The following is a 15,606-nucleotide window of genomic DNA, read 5'->3' on the forward strand; positions in this document are numbered from 1 at the left end:
TTTTCCCCGCTGGGCTGGTGTGATGGGGAAGGCTTTTTATCCTGTACAGCAGAGCCGACTCTTCCATAGCAATCCATGCTAACACTCACCTCATCATTCTAAAGGGCAGGCAGAGCCACATGGAAATCTCCCCTCCCTGAGCCTGGGGAACAATTCTGTGTGCTTCCCCTGCGTAACTGTCTGTCTCCAGCAAAAAAGGCTCCTTCACCCCGTCATGGGGAGACTGAGCCCTTGGAGCAAAGAGGGGAGCTGGAATAGAAGCACCCAGCCCATGTCCCAGCTGCAAAGTGAGGTGCAATGCCACATCCAAGGGGAAGCGGCAGGAAAATCCTGGCTTGCTGCTCAAGAGAGTCAAAGCAGCAGGGGTTATTCCTGGCAAAATAAACCAGAAAGGACAGGAATGCTGCAGTTTGAACATGTGTTGGAATAAAGTGCAAAAGGGTGTGAAGTGCAGCCGGGACCGAGCCCATCCCTGGCTGTTTCTCCAGTGGAATGGCAGCTCCGAGACAATCCCAGTCGCATTCCCGCCGCCTTCCCGCCGCAGTGCTGCTTCCCGCCCTGCAAACCGCCAGTCCCCGCTGCCCAGGAGGAATTGCTTTTCATGGAGGATGAAAGACAGATCTGGTGACTCAGCAGTGGCGTGGAGGAATGCAAGTCACCCTCTGCTTCCTCCTCCACGAGACAGAACAGGGAGGAAAAGCCCCTTTTTCTTCCTGGAGAAGGGATTTTCATCCACGTGGCTGTGCTCACTATCAGCACGGGTACAGAGGAGGAAAGCTGAATAAGGATTGCACCCTCAGTGCAGTGTTCAGTGAGGGCTTCACTGCGATAAGAGAGCCCCCGAGTGCCTTTTGCTGGTTCCAGTGCTCCGTAAACCCAAGACACGGGATCAGTTGGGAGCCCAGCACCTCTGGGGTGTGGAGGGTTCGAACGTCATGGCCCCGTTGTCCAGCAACGGGAGTTTTCACCACCACAGGCATGAGGAAATGGCTCCTGCTGGTGGGGACGTGACACTCGCTTCTCCCCGAGGACAACGTGTTCCGGGTGTTGGTCACCCAGAGGCTTCAGAAAAGAGAATTCACCTGATTTGCAGGTGGGGAAACTGAGGCAGAGAGGGGCTGGGCTTTGCCTGCTCAGGATTTGGCTCCCAGTCACTGGGAAGACCCAGATATCCCCCAAATCCACGTTTCTATCAGTTACCTTTATGGTGGCGAAGTTCATAGAATCACAGCGTGGTTTGGGTTGGAAGGGACCTTAAAGCTCATCCAGTTCCAACCCCCTGCCACAGGGACACCTTCATTAGAGCAGATTGCTCCAAGCCCCATCCAACCTATTCCAGTGTCTCGCCGCCCTCGTAGTGAAGGTCATTCAGAAAGGTGTAATCTTGACAAGATTCAGCTAAATTCAGTGAGTATTAGCTCTCAGAGCAGGGGCTTGCTGCCCCCTGCGCTGTGGCTCAGTACGGCTCACCCCAGGAACGCTTCTGCTTAGAAAATAGTCATTTTATTGCAAAAGGAAAAAAACAGAATCCTTCCTGCCCTTGCGTCCCCCCAGCGGGGTCAATCCTGCCCGAGGGGACAGTGCGGACACCACAGGGCAGCAGCACTCCTGGAGCATCGGGAGCCTCCTGCAAGTCACCCAGCAAGGGCAAAACAAGGTTAATACAGGCAGGAGCCTCAGGAAGGGCTTTGCATTTGCTATGGGAGAGGAGAGGGATCAGAGTATGGAAGAGCTGGGATTAACATAAAATTACACCACTTTCATTATGGGCTGAAGGGCCATCCTGGGCTGTGGGAACACGCAGCCTGGGATGTGTTCCCACACATCCCGGTGGCAGTGCCCACAGTTCCCGATGGCACTGCCCTCGCCTCCTCCCCAGACACAGCCTGTTCTGGCCCCCCTTAGGTCAGCTGGAGAGAAAAGGAGATTAATCTTTAGGCACATTAATCTTCAGATATTAAACCAAGGAGCTCTGGGCTGCCTGAGGAGTCCCCAGCTTTCCCTTCCAGGTGGGGTTAAAAGGGGGGAGACCCAGAAAGCAGGAGCCAGCGTGCACAGGCAGGGCATGGGATGCACCCAGGCATGCAGCCTGGCTGTATCCGTGCCCATAACCTTGAAGGGATGAGGCAGGAACCAAATCCACCACAGGACTTTGCCTCCCTGGTAACGTCTCCAAGCTGTGCTTTGATCCGGGCATGGGTCTAGAGCATTGGGATGTGCCGTAGGGATGAGCACTGCTCTCAGAAAACCAGGTTCATGTGGGACAAAGGTTGGCAGTTGGGGTCCTGCAGCTTTCCAGGCCTTCCGTGTGGCACTGAGGAGCATTCCAGCCTCGCTGCTCCAGGGAAGGGATGTGGCAGGGCAGCAGTTGCACTGAAACAGCGCCCAAGCAACGGCCTAATGGGAAATCCCTCAGTGACCCTCTGCTCCTTGCAGAAAGGGGGTTTGCGAGGATCAGTCCTTTGAAGACTGGCCCCAAAAGTCCCCCCAAGCCCTCATCTATCACAGACACAAGCTGTGCTCTCCCTCCCTCCGGCTTTATTTGCAGAGGGAATTAAGGTCCTGCTGGGAAACCCTCCCCTGTGCTCTGATAGCTGCCTGCACGGCCAGCTCAAAATGGCTTATTGTAATGAATGACCAGGATTAAGGAGTTCCCCTGTTTACTGAGTGCTCTGCAGAGTGGGGGGAACAGGGAGAGACCCCCGCCCTCCAGCCGAGGGCCACCAAGGAGCTGGCACATCCTGGGGACCAACTCAGTGTCACCAGCACACGGCCGAGCCCTTTCCCTCCTCCCTAGAGCAGGAGGTGATGTTCCCAGGAAGGTGTGAGATGGGTGGGATGTGTGTGTGTGTGTGTGCACCAGGAGGGCTGGTTTCGTGCGCTGGGGCCGAGCTGGGGTGATGCTCTCTTTCTGCCTACGCCGTTGCTGTGGAAGGAAGGGGGGGTGTTTGCCATGTGGGGCAGTGCTGGGTGATGGGACGGGGGGGCCATGCACGGCTGTGTCTCACCCTGTCCCCTCAGCATGAACGCACTCAGCGACCCTGGGCTCCATCGAGGGGTGCCAATGAGCCCCATGCATTGGGAACCCTCCTCTGCCACCCCCTGTGCCCACAGCAGGGAGGGCTCCTGCCTTGCCCTGCTGCCCTGCCGGGGGCTGGAGCCACGGCAGCCGCATCGCCCCTGTGCCGCTCCGACCTTTGCCTGTTTGCACATTCCTGCTTGTTAATGTGTCTCATAACCAAACACTGCCAGCATGGAGCATTGCTCCCCCCAGCAGCTCTGCTCCCCCCCTCGCCATGTCCCTGCTCATTGCAGAGGGTTGGACTAGATGACCTTTGAAGGTCCTTTCCAACCCAAACTATTCCATGATTCTATGATTCCCCAGATGGGAATCGCCACCGACCCCGTGCTGGGTGGGAGCAGAAACAACTCCCCAGCGATGCCTCTGCTCGGAGCCATGAGCATCCCACCCCTCGACACCAGTCGGAATGCCCACAGAGCTCCCAGGACAGAAGGCAGTCGCCTCCCAGCCAAGCACAGGGAAAAGGAGTGCCATTCCATTGTGGAGCCGTGCTTCCAGGCTGGCACACTGCCCTCCAGCACGATGCCAGGCCAAATTCTTTCCCATTTCTAGGTCAACACCCGCCTCTTGTAATGTCCCTGAGCCTCCCCACTGCCTGTGCCAGCTCTCTCCATGCCAGCTCCCATAGGAGCATCCCATGGGATTCACACCCAACATCTCCACGCTGCTCAGCCTGGCTAGGCCCATCCATAACCCTTGGATATTTGGGATGGGATATTTATGCTCCCATTGCCCTGAACTAGGCTATTCTCCAGGGGGGGGGATGCTCACCCTCATGCTGCCTTTGCTGCCCACAGCAGCACCCATGGGTGAGCTGTGTGTGCAGGGTGCAGCCTGCCCTTGCTTGCACCTGGGGGGGGGGGGGTTAGGGCCCATTCCCTGGAGTCTGACCCCAAAGGAGGGTGTTTGCTTTGGATTCCTAAAGCGACTTTCTCTGTGCTGAGGCCGCGGCTGGTCCCAATGCTCCAAACCTGGCAATAAATCACCTGAAACCAGCCTTTGTGCAGAGCTCCCGGTGGCCCCGGCGCCTGTCTGCAAACGGGCCAAGTTTCCCGCTCGGGGTGACGTGCTTTCCCGACGGAGGAGGCAATGTTGGCACTGCCCCGGCAGCTCAGCCCCTGCACCGCGGGGCTGGATGTGGCCCGCTGCCCGTGCAGGGTTGCTTTGTGTGGCATGGGCTGGGCCGGAGGAGCAGGAGCACTGTGGGGCTGCAGCCCCCTACCCGGGCACGCACCTGGGGAGGTGGCAGCGATGAGGAGGAGGAGGAGGAAGGGCAGCGTGCTGCAGTGACCCGGGTGCCACCGGCACTCCCCCAGCAGGGCAAGCCCTGACCTGCCCGTGCATTGTGCCAGCCCCGCCGCCGGGAACGGCCGCTGGCACCAGCGCACTGACCCGGCCCCGGGGGCCAGCAGGGAGCTGTGCTGGATGGGATCCCCCGTGCCAGGGGGTGCACGGCCCAAAAACACGATGGAAAACATGAGGGTGCAAGCATGCTCCAAAAGCGCTGCCCAGATAGTCAGGATCTGGGCCCCACTGGACCACTGCCTTGCCCTGCCTCAGTTTCCCCACCAGGATGCTGTAAGCCATCCAAGCCATCCACAGGTCCCACCAGGCTCTACCACCAGTGCCAGGACACTGCTGGGAAAGCAGAACAGGGGCTATGTTCCCCCTGTGCTCTCAAAACCTCCTTTCCCAGAGCCCCTGTGACCCTGCAGAAAGGTGTTTGCATCAAGCCTTATCCCTCCCGGCAAAGACACCGGGGTCCGGCCCCGGGCCCGGTGCAGCCTGTGTGGGTTTTGCTCTGGCACCTCCAACCCCTCAGATATAAACTTCATAAAAAGCAGTGTGACAGGGGCAGGGAGCCCCTGGGCTGCCCTCATCCCTGCCCTCCTGCCATCCCCATCCCCTCCAGGGCCCTGCTGTACCACGGGTGAAGCTCCCTGCCCAAGTGCAGCACCCATGAGATTTCTCATCCATGTGAGCTCCTGGAAGCACATTTGGGAACCTGCTTTCTCCCAAACTTTGGAGGTTCATTCATTGCTATGCAAGGCGAGTCCATTCCTTACTCTCCTCCATCCCACCTCCCCCTTCTCCCCCCTCACCTCTCCAGCCATCCCAGGCTGAGATGTTACAACGGGCTGAATTTTTCCCGTTGAAGGGGGAGTTGGGGGGGGGGATTAATAATAATAATCTAAGAAGAGAAATCTGGAGGTGGAGGAAGAACCCGTGAGCTGTGACCTCCTCAAAGCCAGCACCAAACCCACACAGGGAAAACAAAAGCAGCGAGATTTGCATTTCCAAACAGAGCAGAGATGGCCCCAATCTTGGAGCTGTTGATTCTGGGGTTGATTTTCAATATTTAGGATGATTAGCAAGTGAAAGGCGGCTCTTGCCAGAAGGCTCCGGGCCAGCCCCGCACTCAATGCACGGCAAAGAAAGACCCGGCAAGAAAAGGAGAGAAAAGAAGGGCTTATGTGTATATTTTTCTCCCTCTCTGTGAACGGGAGATTGGGTTGAGGTGGCAATGTTTGCCCATCGGGAAGGGATGATGGATGGATGAGGGAATGGCTGCGGGAACAGCAGAAAGAAATAATAAAGGAATAATTGCCCTGGGTTTAATAACGGGCTGGGAAGGAGCTGTGGAGGCTGCAGGGAGGATTTGGAGCTGGCTGCTTTAGACCTGCTTTGGTGGGTGCTGGGGGTGGGATGCCCCCAAAGGCTCTGGGTTCTCACTGCACACGCACAGAGCACGGGGGACACCGGCAGCTCGGGGGGACACCGGCAGCTCGGGGGTCCCCAGCCCATCCCTGCGGTGCTGGGCGAGCCGGGGCAGGGCTGGAGCAGCCCCGGGCAGGGCTGGAGCAGCCCCGCTGCCGCCGGCAAGCCCGGGCAGGCCGGGGCCCGACCTCCCTCTTGGCAGCGGGCTCCAGCCCAGCACACACGGGCTTTGTGCGGGCAGCAGCGCGATGTCCTGCCCGCCCCAGTGCTCCCACCCCAGAGCTGCACCTCCTGCCTGCTGCTTACAGCATCACCCCCACACCGAACCAGCTCCCTGCAAGCAAACCTTCACGTCCAAGTCGGTTTTGTTGCTTTCAGAAGCTGAACAAAACGAGGTTGTTTCAGGCCTCGCCTGGTGCCTCCTTTATATTCACCCTTTCTTACTTTAAAGGCCTCGACTGGCTCCGGCAGGCTGGAATATTTTCTCCTGGCAGGGTCGTGGTTTCCAGTCCCCTGGCACGGGGGGTGGGAGGGGTGCTGGGGATTTACAACAGAAACTACACAGTCGTGCCTGGCAAAACCAGATAAAGAAGTGGACCAAGGGCCAAGGGGGCTGCCAGCTTTTTGCAGCCCTACCAGTGCCACCGCTACTGGGGGGAAGGAGAGAGCGGCTCCCCCAGTGCTACCAACAGGGAGCTGAGAGGAGGCAAGCCAGGACAGAGAATTCCATATTGCCTTTAGGGGTTCATGATCCCCAGTGTCCTCAAGCTGAAAGGAGAGTCCAGATCTGCTTCCAAAATTCCCCCCACCCCCACCTCATATATATCAAAGCTGTCTCCCACGAGGATAATCCTACCTCATCCCCAGGGCCACATCCTGCTCTCCCAGCAGAAAGCACATAGAAGCCAGGGTTGGCCTCTGCCTCAACCCTTGTTTTGGGTTGAGATAGGCTGGATTGGGAGCAGCTGCAGAGCACAGGGGCTGCCCCAGGGCCTGGTGCCCATGGGACCCAACAGGTCAATGGGAGATCATCGGTTGCTCCTCATGTGCTGTGTCCCCTGTGCAAGAGGGGTGGAACATCCCGGAGTGGCCCATCAAGCTGGATGAGCCCCAGGCAGGATCTGGAGGGGGATCCCTGTCCCTGGAAATGCTCAGATGTGACAGTGGGAACTGGGCAGCCACCAAGTGGGGGCCAGACCCCCCTTTTTCAGATTCCTCTTCTCCCCCCATCCCAAATGGCAGCACTGCCCCACAGCTGTGGGGGTACCCACAGCCTGGCCCCTGCAGCCTTGCAGCAGAGCCACATCACTGAGCCAAGCTGCTCTCCCCATGGGCTCCCCCATCCTGCCTGGCCCAGGCTGGGTGCTGAGCAAGTGCTGCTTTGCCTCCCTGCCTTGGCAGAGCCCAACTGCTCCTCGGTGTAATTGGCCTCAGGAGGGCTCGGCTGTTCCAGTGGCTTCTGTGCAGCTCCTCCCACCACCCTGCACCCAGGAGGGCTCCGAAGCCACTTGTGGTTCTCAGGGTGTCTTTAGGGCCAGGTGAGGACATGGCACAAGCAGGGGGATAATCACAGAATCATGGAATCAACCAGGCTGGAAAAGACCTTCAAGCTCATCCAGTCCAACCGCTCCCCAGCACTGCCAAGGCCACCACTAACCCATGGCACTGAGGCCTCGGCTACACGGGGTGTGAACGCTTCCAGGGATGGTGATTCCACCATTTCCCTGGGAAGTAAGGCCCAGACACCCATACCATGTCACCTGCAGGGAAGGGTGCTCCAGGAGCAGCTCCCAGGACTTGGTCACCCGTGTGCAGCACAGGCACTGGGTACCCATTGCCACACAGCTGGTGGTTTGTGCCTCAGTTTCCCCTCAGGGAATTGCTGTGCTGCCATGAAGGGGGACGATAGCACCCAGGTACTATTGGGTGTGCAACCAGAGCTGGGCTGGTGAGATGTCCCCTTCCTCTAGGAGAGGGTCGGGCAGAGCAGGAGGGAATCAAGGAGGCAAAAGGGTAGTTTTTTTTCTTCTCAAAATTTCTTTTCTTTCTTTTTTGTTTTAATTTGTAATGAACTTTCCATGAAAAAGGTTCAATTGCACACACATCTCTGCAGTTCTTCAGCAGCAAGATAGAGGCCTCCAAACAGGAAAGTATAAAACAGCAGATAAAAAAGAAGCATCACCAATACACATAGAAACATCTACACTGACCCCCAAAGCCCCCCCTGAGCCTTCAGCCCCGGTGCTCAGGCAAAGCAGCAGCCCCAGCCCCAGCCCTGCTGCTTGTGTGAGCTGAAGATGTTGGTTCTTTATACCAGGAGGATGCAGGACTTGTGCTCTCACCTCCACAGCTCCAACCCTCTCCCCAAATTTGGGTGGAAATCAGTCCAAGGGTGATCTGGTGGTTGTTTGAAAGGCTTGTTTATTGATTCTTACACTACAGCTCTACTCTTGCTAAATCCTATTGCTCCTATGAAAGGTCCTAAGTGCTTTTGTAACCAAAAAAGAAACTCTTTCCAATCTTCCAATTCTATCGAAGCCTAAAACACACCACTAAAACTGCAACTTCTACTTCCTCCTACCTAAAAGCTACTCTTATCTCTAAACCTACAGTGAAGGAGAGGTGAAGAATCCAGTTCTTGAGAGCTTCAAGTCAAGTTCCAGCAGCATTTGGCTTTGCTCCTGAAATGTTCCTTTGCAGAGACCTGCCACGTTCTCACTGCACAGAGCTTCAGTTGGTGTCAATCCCAACAGCTCTTCCAGATGGATGGGACTTCGCTTCCACTGCCATCCCTGAGCCTGCTGCACACACAGTCTGAGCTCCTGGATGGAGGCTGGATGTGGATTTCTTTCCTCCTCGGTCCCACTTGGGAGCATTGGATGTGGGGTGACCCCGTTGCCACCAACCAGGGGCCATGCCATGGTGTTTCCCTATGGACCATCCTTAACCGGGGTCCTGCATCAGCCACTCAGAGCCTGACGGATGAGCAGAAGAAGTGGAGAGCAACAGTCTTGGAGCAAAAAAGCGGAGAGAGGTGAAAGGCAGAGAGGGTTCATGGTGATTTAGACCCTTCAGCAACCACAGCAAGGATTTGGGGTACAAAAAGGACAAAAGCCAGTTCTGGGAGCATCCTGCTCTGCTCCTGCCAGGACCAGTTCCTGGCTCCTTGCCGTGTTGCTGCTGCTGCAGGAATTCTCCCTCGTGTAGTGCTGGTTTACAGAACAAGCCTTTAAACAGTGACAATATAAACCAACCCCAAAAGTGTATTTCCCCTATCACCCCCCTAGGAAGGAATTCTAGTGCTAAAAATATAGGTTTCTTTGAATATATAATATATAATAGATAATATAAAACCATCTAAAGAGGCAGACTTGGTGAATTGATAAACCTTTTCTTCTTCCCTAGGCACAAGTCAGGAGGGAGCCTGAACTCCAGAAGCCATAAGGGACATCTATTGGCTGCTAATGATCACACTGTACCTACCAACTACTCAGAACAAGGGAAGAGAAACAGAGAGCCCAAAAGGTGAGGAAATTGCACTTATTCTATCAAGTCCTAAGCCACCAGGAATCTCATGTCTTGGGTGGGATTTAGCAGGTGCTTCTTCTTTAGCCCTGAAGGAACCTATGTCCATTTCTATGGATCAAACCAAATGATAATTCACATTTCTTCCTTTAGAAGTAAAAAAATAAGTACTGTTATAATTCTTCTCTTGAGGAAACTCATGAACTAGTGACTTGATGTGTCCTTTAAAGATATATCAAACAGTTCCTGTGGTGGTGGTTCCCCCCCCCCCAATGTTTTTATGAGTAATCTTAAAACAAAGGTGGTAAAAGTCACTGTGGATGTGTCTGTCTCTAGAAAATGTTGTCCCTTTAAGTCCCAGCAGCATTTGGGGGGGAGCACAAAGTCTGCATGGGCTTTAAATGGGGACTGGTGTCTTATACAAGGGACGTGAGGCTGCTCCAGTCACCCTCCTCCGCTGGCAAAGAGGCGTCATAGACTTCAAAGAGCTGGTCGATGTTGACACAGTTGGAGAGGCAATCGTTTGTGCCTTCATCCCAGGGGTTCTCCAGGAAAGCTGTGGCCATCAAGGTTTCATCCAGGTCTGGGTTGGCTTGGTTGGATTCGGTGAGGACCTGCTCCTGCCCCTGGGGACAGTCGATGTGGCCATGTGCTTCCAAGTCCACATCATCTAAGATGGGGCCGATGGGAGGCGTGAGCTCCAGGTTTTCAAAAGCTGAGAAGTTTTCACTCAGGTTGGTGTCAAAGATGGCTGACCAGTCAAAGTCACCTTTGAGGGACCCCAGCTCGGTCTGCTCCTCCTGGGTCAGCAAGGGAGAGCTGGAAACACGAGCTACCTTGGCCGTTCGGTTGGGCAGGGGCTGCTTGCGCTTGCACCCCACTTTGCCATCCGCTGCATTCATGTTCTGGCTCCCGGTGAGTTCTTCAAACTCCTTCAGCAGCTGCTGCGACTCCACGTTGACGTTGAGGATGTTATTGGAGGTGCAAACCAAAGAGGATGGGCTGGTGGCACATGGTGAATCCTGCTGGGTGTTTTTGGTGAAGGCCGGGTGGATCTGCACCGGGGGCACCTTCCGCTTCTTGAAGGCACCGTTCTTGAGCCGGTCGGCGTATTGGGGGTCCAGCTTCCAGAACCCCCCTTTCCCTGGTTCACCCTTCTCCCGAGGCACCTTGATGAAGCACTTGTTCAAGGAGAGGTTGTGGCGGATGGAGTTCTAGAGCCAAAAAGAGAAAGAAAGCCAAGGCTGAATGCTGGCCAGCTGCCCCAGCACCTACCTGCGTGGGGGGACGGGTGGACAAGTGTGTTTTCAGCAGGGACCTTGGGGGAAAAGAAGGCAGAATCAGCAACATCAGGACATCTTGGGCTACATGCCCAGCAGAAACTCCCCTGAGCCACCAGCAGTGTTCTTGTCTCCTCTCTGACCCAGCCAGAGGTGGCAAGAGCCAAGGGATTCAGGCTGGGAATTGCCAACCAACAGGAAGCTTTTGGGCAACTCTCCTTGGCTGTAAACTGGGGCCATGGGGCTTTGGATCAAGCAGAGCACTAGGAGAAACCGGCCAGACTTGCTCTAGGCATGGAGCTAAGGGTCCTCCTTCATGGCTAAGGAGGAAGAGGTGGCTCTTTACACCAGTGTGACCACAGCCCCATGACAAGGGGCAACACGTGGCAGCCCCATGGGGAATGGCATCATCAGGGTCTTTCTTCCAACCCCCAGTTCTTCTGGGCCTATTGCTAGTGTTGAGGGGAAAATATGCGGCCAAAACCTAGGCATCAGGCAAGTAAACCCAGGAAACTCATGTGGAATCACTGCATCTTCATCTGCCACTGCTCAAATGAGCTGAGAGAGAGTCAAAAATGGGAGTAAAAGAGAAATAGAGGAGTTTCTGCTCCTGTTGAGCTGTTCTGAACCCCTGAATGTGCCTGGAGTGATGTGAAGAATCAGAAAGGAAACTCAGTTATTGGGTAAATAACCCTGCATTGGGCTCCACAAAGCCAAGGCTGTATTAAGAGATTGGATATGGTAGAGGGGTTTTTTTCCCCCCTAATGTTGCCAGGATATCTTTATGCTTATTCATCCATAATCCGTGGTGCCGAGGAGGAAAAACAAGGCTTGAATGCTTGGAGCTGGTGAAAAACACACACACACACACACACACAACAAAACCCTCCTCTGGGCTGAAGCTCCTCGGGTGTGTTGGCTCCTCTCCAAAGCACTCAGCTCCCACAGGAATAGATCCATCTCCCCCCGGAGGATGGGTGGCATGACCTTTCCAGGCTGTCTTCAGCACAGGAATTGGGAGAGAGGATGAGAAGAGAGCCTCAGAGAGAAAGGAAAGAGAAAAGGAAAACAAGAGAGAAAAAGGAAAGAAAAAGGGAAAAAGAAAAGAAGGAAAATAAAGGAAGGGGGAAAAGAAGAAAGCAGCAGCAGGACACAAACATCCTGAAACAATCCAGGCTGGTAACTCCAGATTTACAGCTTAACTAAGTTTTACAAGGCTCAGAGACTCCCAGGCTGAATTCCCTGCTCCCCATCTCCCCTCCCCATCCCAAACCCCCTCCAGCCTCCCTCCCCGGTTAGCATAGTTGTCATTCCTGCCCGCAGCAGTGCTGTGCCCCCCCTGCACCTCTGGGCAGGGATTGCAAACCTTCTTTCTTTTATTCATCAACACATTTAATTAAGACTGGGGTGTTTATCCATGGGTTCACTGGAGCAAGTCAACACGTTGGCACAGCTCCTCCTCCTGCTCGTCCCCCCACCTCAGGGGAGGTTGGGGTGGCGCTGGGCAGGGACCAGGGGGTTCCCTTCTCCATCGTGGCCTTCAAGAGCTGCTGGAGACCCTCAGCCTGAGGGCAAGGTGGGCTGGTTTGCCCGGCCCTGCCTGGGTGACACCACTGCCGGGATCACTGGCACACGGTGGATTTGGGCTGGGAATAACCCAAGCAGAGGGACGAGCCACCAGGTCCCTCCTTGCCCTGCCACATCCTACAAACCACACATGCCAGAGGTCCCCTCGTGTGGCACAGGAAGGCAGCGAGCCAAGGTGGCAGGGAAAGCCCCTGTGCTTCAGGCTGTCCCTAAAGCTGGGGAGCCCAGGGGCTGTCCCCTACCCCCTGGGGACACGCTGGTGCTAGCTGGGGACAGCAGCCCTGTTTGACCTCTCTTGGGCTTCCCTTACAGTGGTGGATGGGAGACCTGCCCTGCTTGGAAAGCAGCAGCACTTCTGCTCTGAACCTCCTCAAGGATGGATTTGTCCAGCAAGCAGCATCTCCCCAAGGGTCTTCTCTATCCTTCTGCTACGCCTGGTCCTCAGCACCCAGAGATACTCAACCTGGTGGCTTCACATGTGTTCAGCCCCAAGAGACTCAGGACCCCGCAAGAATCCTGACGGGTGGAGTCAGGGACAGAGACATCTTCACCCCAGAGCCAAGAGGAGCTGCAGGGACCCGCAGGTACCTCCCTGCTCCCAAAATGGCCCTGGCCTCTCCCCTGTAATGGCCCCTTCCCTCTGCTGCCCTCATGGTCGTGGCATTTCTGCACCCCCATTATAGCCCTTCCCCACCAGCTCTCCTCCCAGTGGGATCCAGCATCCCAGTGGGACCTTGCCTTGCATGGTGGAGGCTGTGGGAAGCCCTCTCCAGCCCTGCAGGCAGAGGGCATGGGGCAAGAGGTCTCCAAATCTCCTACCTGCCAGGTGGGATCAGCATGTCTGAAGTAGCAGAAGTTGTCAGTAATCCACTTGTAGATGGCAGCAAGGGTGATCTTGGGCTTCTCGCTGGCTTCCATTGCCATGCAGATGAGAGTGGCATAGGAGTAGGGTGGCTTGACCTGCGGGTTGGTCTTGTAGTCGATGTCCTCCATGAGCTGAGGAGGGTTCATGGCCACGGTGGTGTGTGCTGTCCTCGAGGTGGATGAGGAGATGGGCTTGCAGGGAGTGTGGGGCATGCCCATGCACGCCGGGTCAGCGGCCAGGGGTGAGCAGGGGGCAGCAAAGCTGGGGATCTTCTGACAGTCGTGGGGGTCCGGCCCAGTGGGGCAGCAGGAGGACTTGCCCATGCTGGCATTGGTGATGGAGAAGTCCTGCAGCCACATGAGGCTGGTCAGGCTGTCGTCCAGGTCATCGAACTCATCCAAGGTACCCTTCTGCATCCTCTCCTTCCTCTCCCGCACGCGGCTGGACCACACGTCAGCCATGCCTTGGTTCTGTGCTGGCTCCTGCATCCACGGGGCGCACAGGAACAGGAGGGAGGAGATGGGGCAGATCCTGCAACAACAACAGCGAGAGGGTTGGAGGCTCCCCGAGGTGCAGCCACTCTCTGGCACCGGGCCCTGGGTGCTCTGGGTGCTGCTGGGTGAGCCCCATCCCCGGGGTGCTGCATGCTGGAGCCACCTCACCTCCCCTGAGGTGCTTCAGCAGCCCTAAACCTTGGGGAAGGTCCCTCAAACTGCTGCAGCCCCCCCAGTATGCTCCAATCTGGGTGTTCCAGCACAACCCTTGGGCTGAAGAACATCTAAACAAATAAGTAAATAACACCCACACCCCACACCCCCTCTTTAAACAACCAAACTCCATCCCCCAAAGGGGGGATGCTTCTCCCGCTGCCCCGAGCAGGACAAAACCGCAAGGTCCAACCCCTCGACAAAACAGCTTCAATTCCCCATCACCGCTAGCAGCATCCCTCGGGTTTGGGCTATTTCTGCTCCCCCCCTTCCCCCGTCTCCCCAAACTCCCCCCGTAGCCCTCCCCCAAGCGCACCCTCACTCCGAACCAGCCGGTAGATTCAAACGTCGGTTATTCCCGGGGCTGGAGCTGAAGTATCTGGTTTCGCTGCTGGGCTGGAACCCCCCAAAATCCTGAGGTTTTGAGGCGAGGAGACTCTCCCGTGTGACCCGCAGCGGCGCGACCGCAGCGGGCTCTGCGCGGTTCGAATCCCGTTCTGCCCAACGGCCGCGGGCCGCGCGGAACGGGGCGCGGGCCGGGGCGGGCGGGACGGTGGAACACCGGGCTCGTTCCAAGCGAACGGGCTCCCCTCCCGTTCCAAACTGAGGCTGAGGGGGCAGCGGTTACGGGGGGGGATGCTTCGGTCCCAGTGTCCCCCCCCGAGCCCCGGCGCCCGCAGCGGGGTGTGGGGGGCTGGAGGCGCTCGTTGCAGTGCGTGTGTTGGGGGGGGGGGGCGTAAAAAGGATCGAAGTAGAGGTAAACCCGAGAACGATAAGCGCGCACAGAGACACGCACAGCCACAGCCACAGCCACACACACCCCCCCGTGCAAACCTACCGCACCCGCGGGCGCTCCCCCCGCGCTGCGCGGCCCCGCCCGCAGCCCCGCAGCTCCCGCAGCCCTTACCCGCAGGGCCCGGCGGTGTCCCCGCAGCTTCCGAAGTTCACGGGAGAGCAAAAAGTGCTGGGAAAATCGGGGGAAAACGGGAAAAAAAGAGGAGAAAATAACATAAAAATAAAGAAAACCTTGAAAAGCGGAGCGGCGGTGCTGGGATGCGGCGGGGGGGGTGCGGGTCCCGCTCTCCCGCCCGGTGGCGGTGCGGGCCCTGCCCGCCGATCCGCCGTGATTTCCCGGCTTCCCGGGGGCTGCCGTTAAGTAGCTGCTCCGAAAGGCTTCACCCGTTGTCACGGCGACGCTCCGCCCCGTAAACAGCTTCCGGGCCTGCCACTGGTCCCCGCGTTGTCATGGGGAGCCGGAGGGGACCTGCCGCCTCACGTTGAGATTTGGCCATTGCAGGGGGGGCTGGGGATGCTCGCAGTTTGGGGGTGGGCAAGTCTGTGGTACCCAGGGATGCTGCGGGGCTCCACCGCCCCCCAGCACAGCACCAGCACACCCCAAACCTGCGTCCGGGCCACCCCCCCCCGGCTTGGCACAGGGGAAACCCCATCCCTTTTCCTCCTGTCTGTGCCCCCATCCTGCTTCTGACCCCTGAAGCACAGCGATGAGGGCAAAGCTGACAGGGGGCCGCAGCCCCCCAGATTAAAGGGGGGGGTCGCCCTTTGTTAGTTAAAATTATTACAGCTATATGCTTCTATAAGAAATCCCTATGTTCCCCCCCCCCGCCAGCCCAAAGGATCCCAGTGAGGGGCACCCTCCCTGACCAAGGGGTCTGGGAGTAGCTGTGAATCCCAAGGGAAGCCTGTTTCCACCCCACAGCACAAGGCTCTGTCCTTTGAGGAGTGGAGGTCTTGGGGAGGTTTAAAGGTCCCTCCTGTGTCTGCCCACAGGGAAAGGGGGTTTGGGAGCAGCCAGACCCACTCTCGAGGGCTGAAGTGTGTGTA

The 15,606-nt window shown here is 56.9% G+C and overlaps 1 protein-coding gene across 1 annotated transcript; it reads right to left on the reverse strand.

Moving 5' to 3' along the window:
- Nucleotides 1-8,203: 8,203 nt before the first annotated feature.
- FOXJ1 (forkhead box J1) lies at nucleotides 8,204-14,891 on the reverse strand. The gene is made up of 3 exons (XM_030506156.1): nucleotides 14,672-14,891; nucleotides 13,012-13,588; nucleotides 8,204-10,539 (listed from the first exon to the last, which is right to left on the reverse strand). The coding sequence occupies exons 1-3, from the start codon at nucleotides 14,773-14,775 to the stop codon at nucleotides 9,742-9,744; spliced, it is 1,479 nt and encodes a 492-aa protein (XP_030362016.1). The 5' UTR covers nucleotides 14,776-14,891; the 3' UTR covers nucleotides 8,204-9,741.
- Nucleotides 14,892-15,606: the final 715 nt, after the last annotated feature.

This window comes from Strigops habroptila, chromosome 14 (assembly GCF_004027225.2).
Source record: "Strigops habroptila isolate Jane chromosome 14, bStrHab1.2.pri, whole genome shotgun sequence".
Classification (NCBI taxonomy): Eukaryota; Metazoa; Chordata; class Aves; order Psittaciformes; family Psittacidae; genus Strigops; species Strigops habroptila.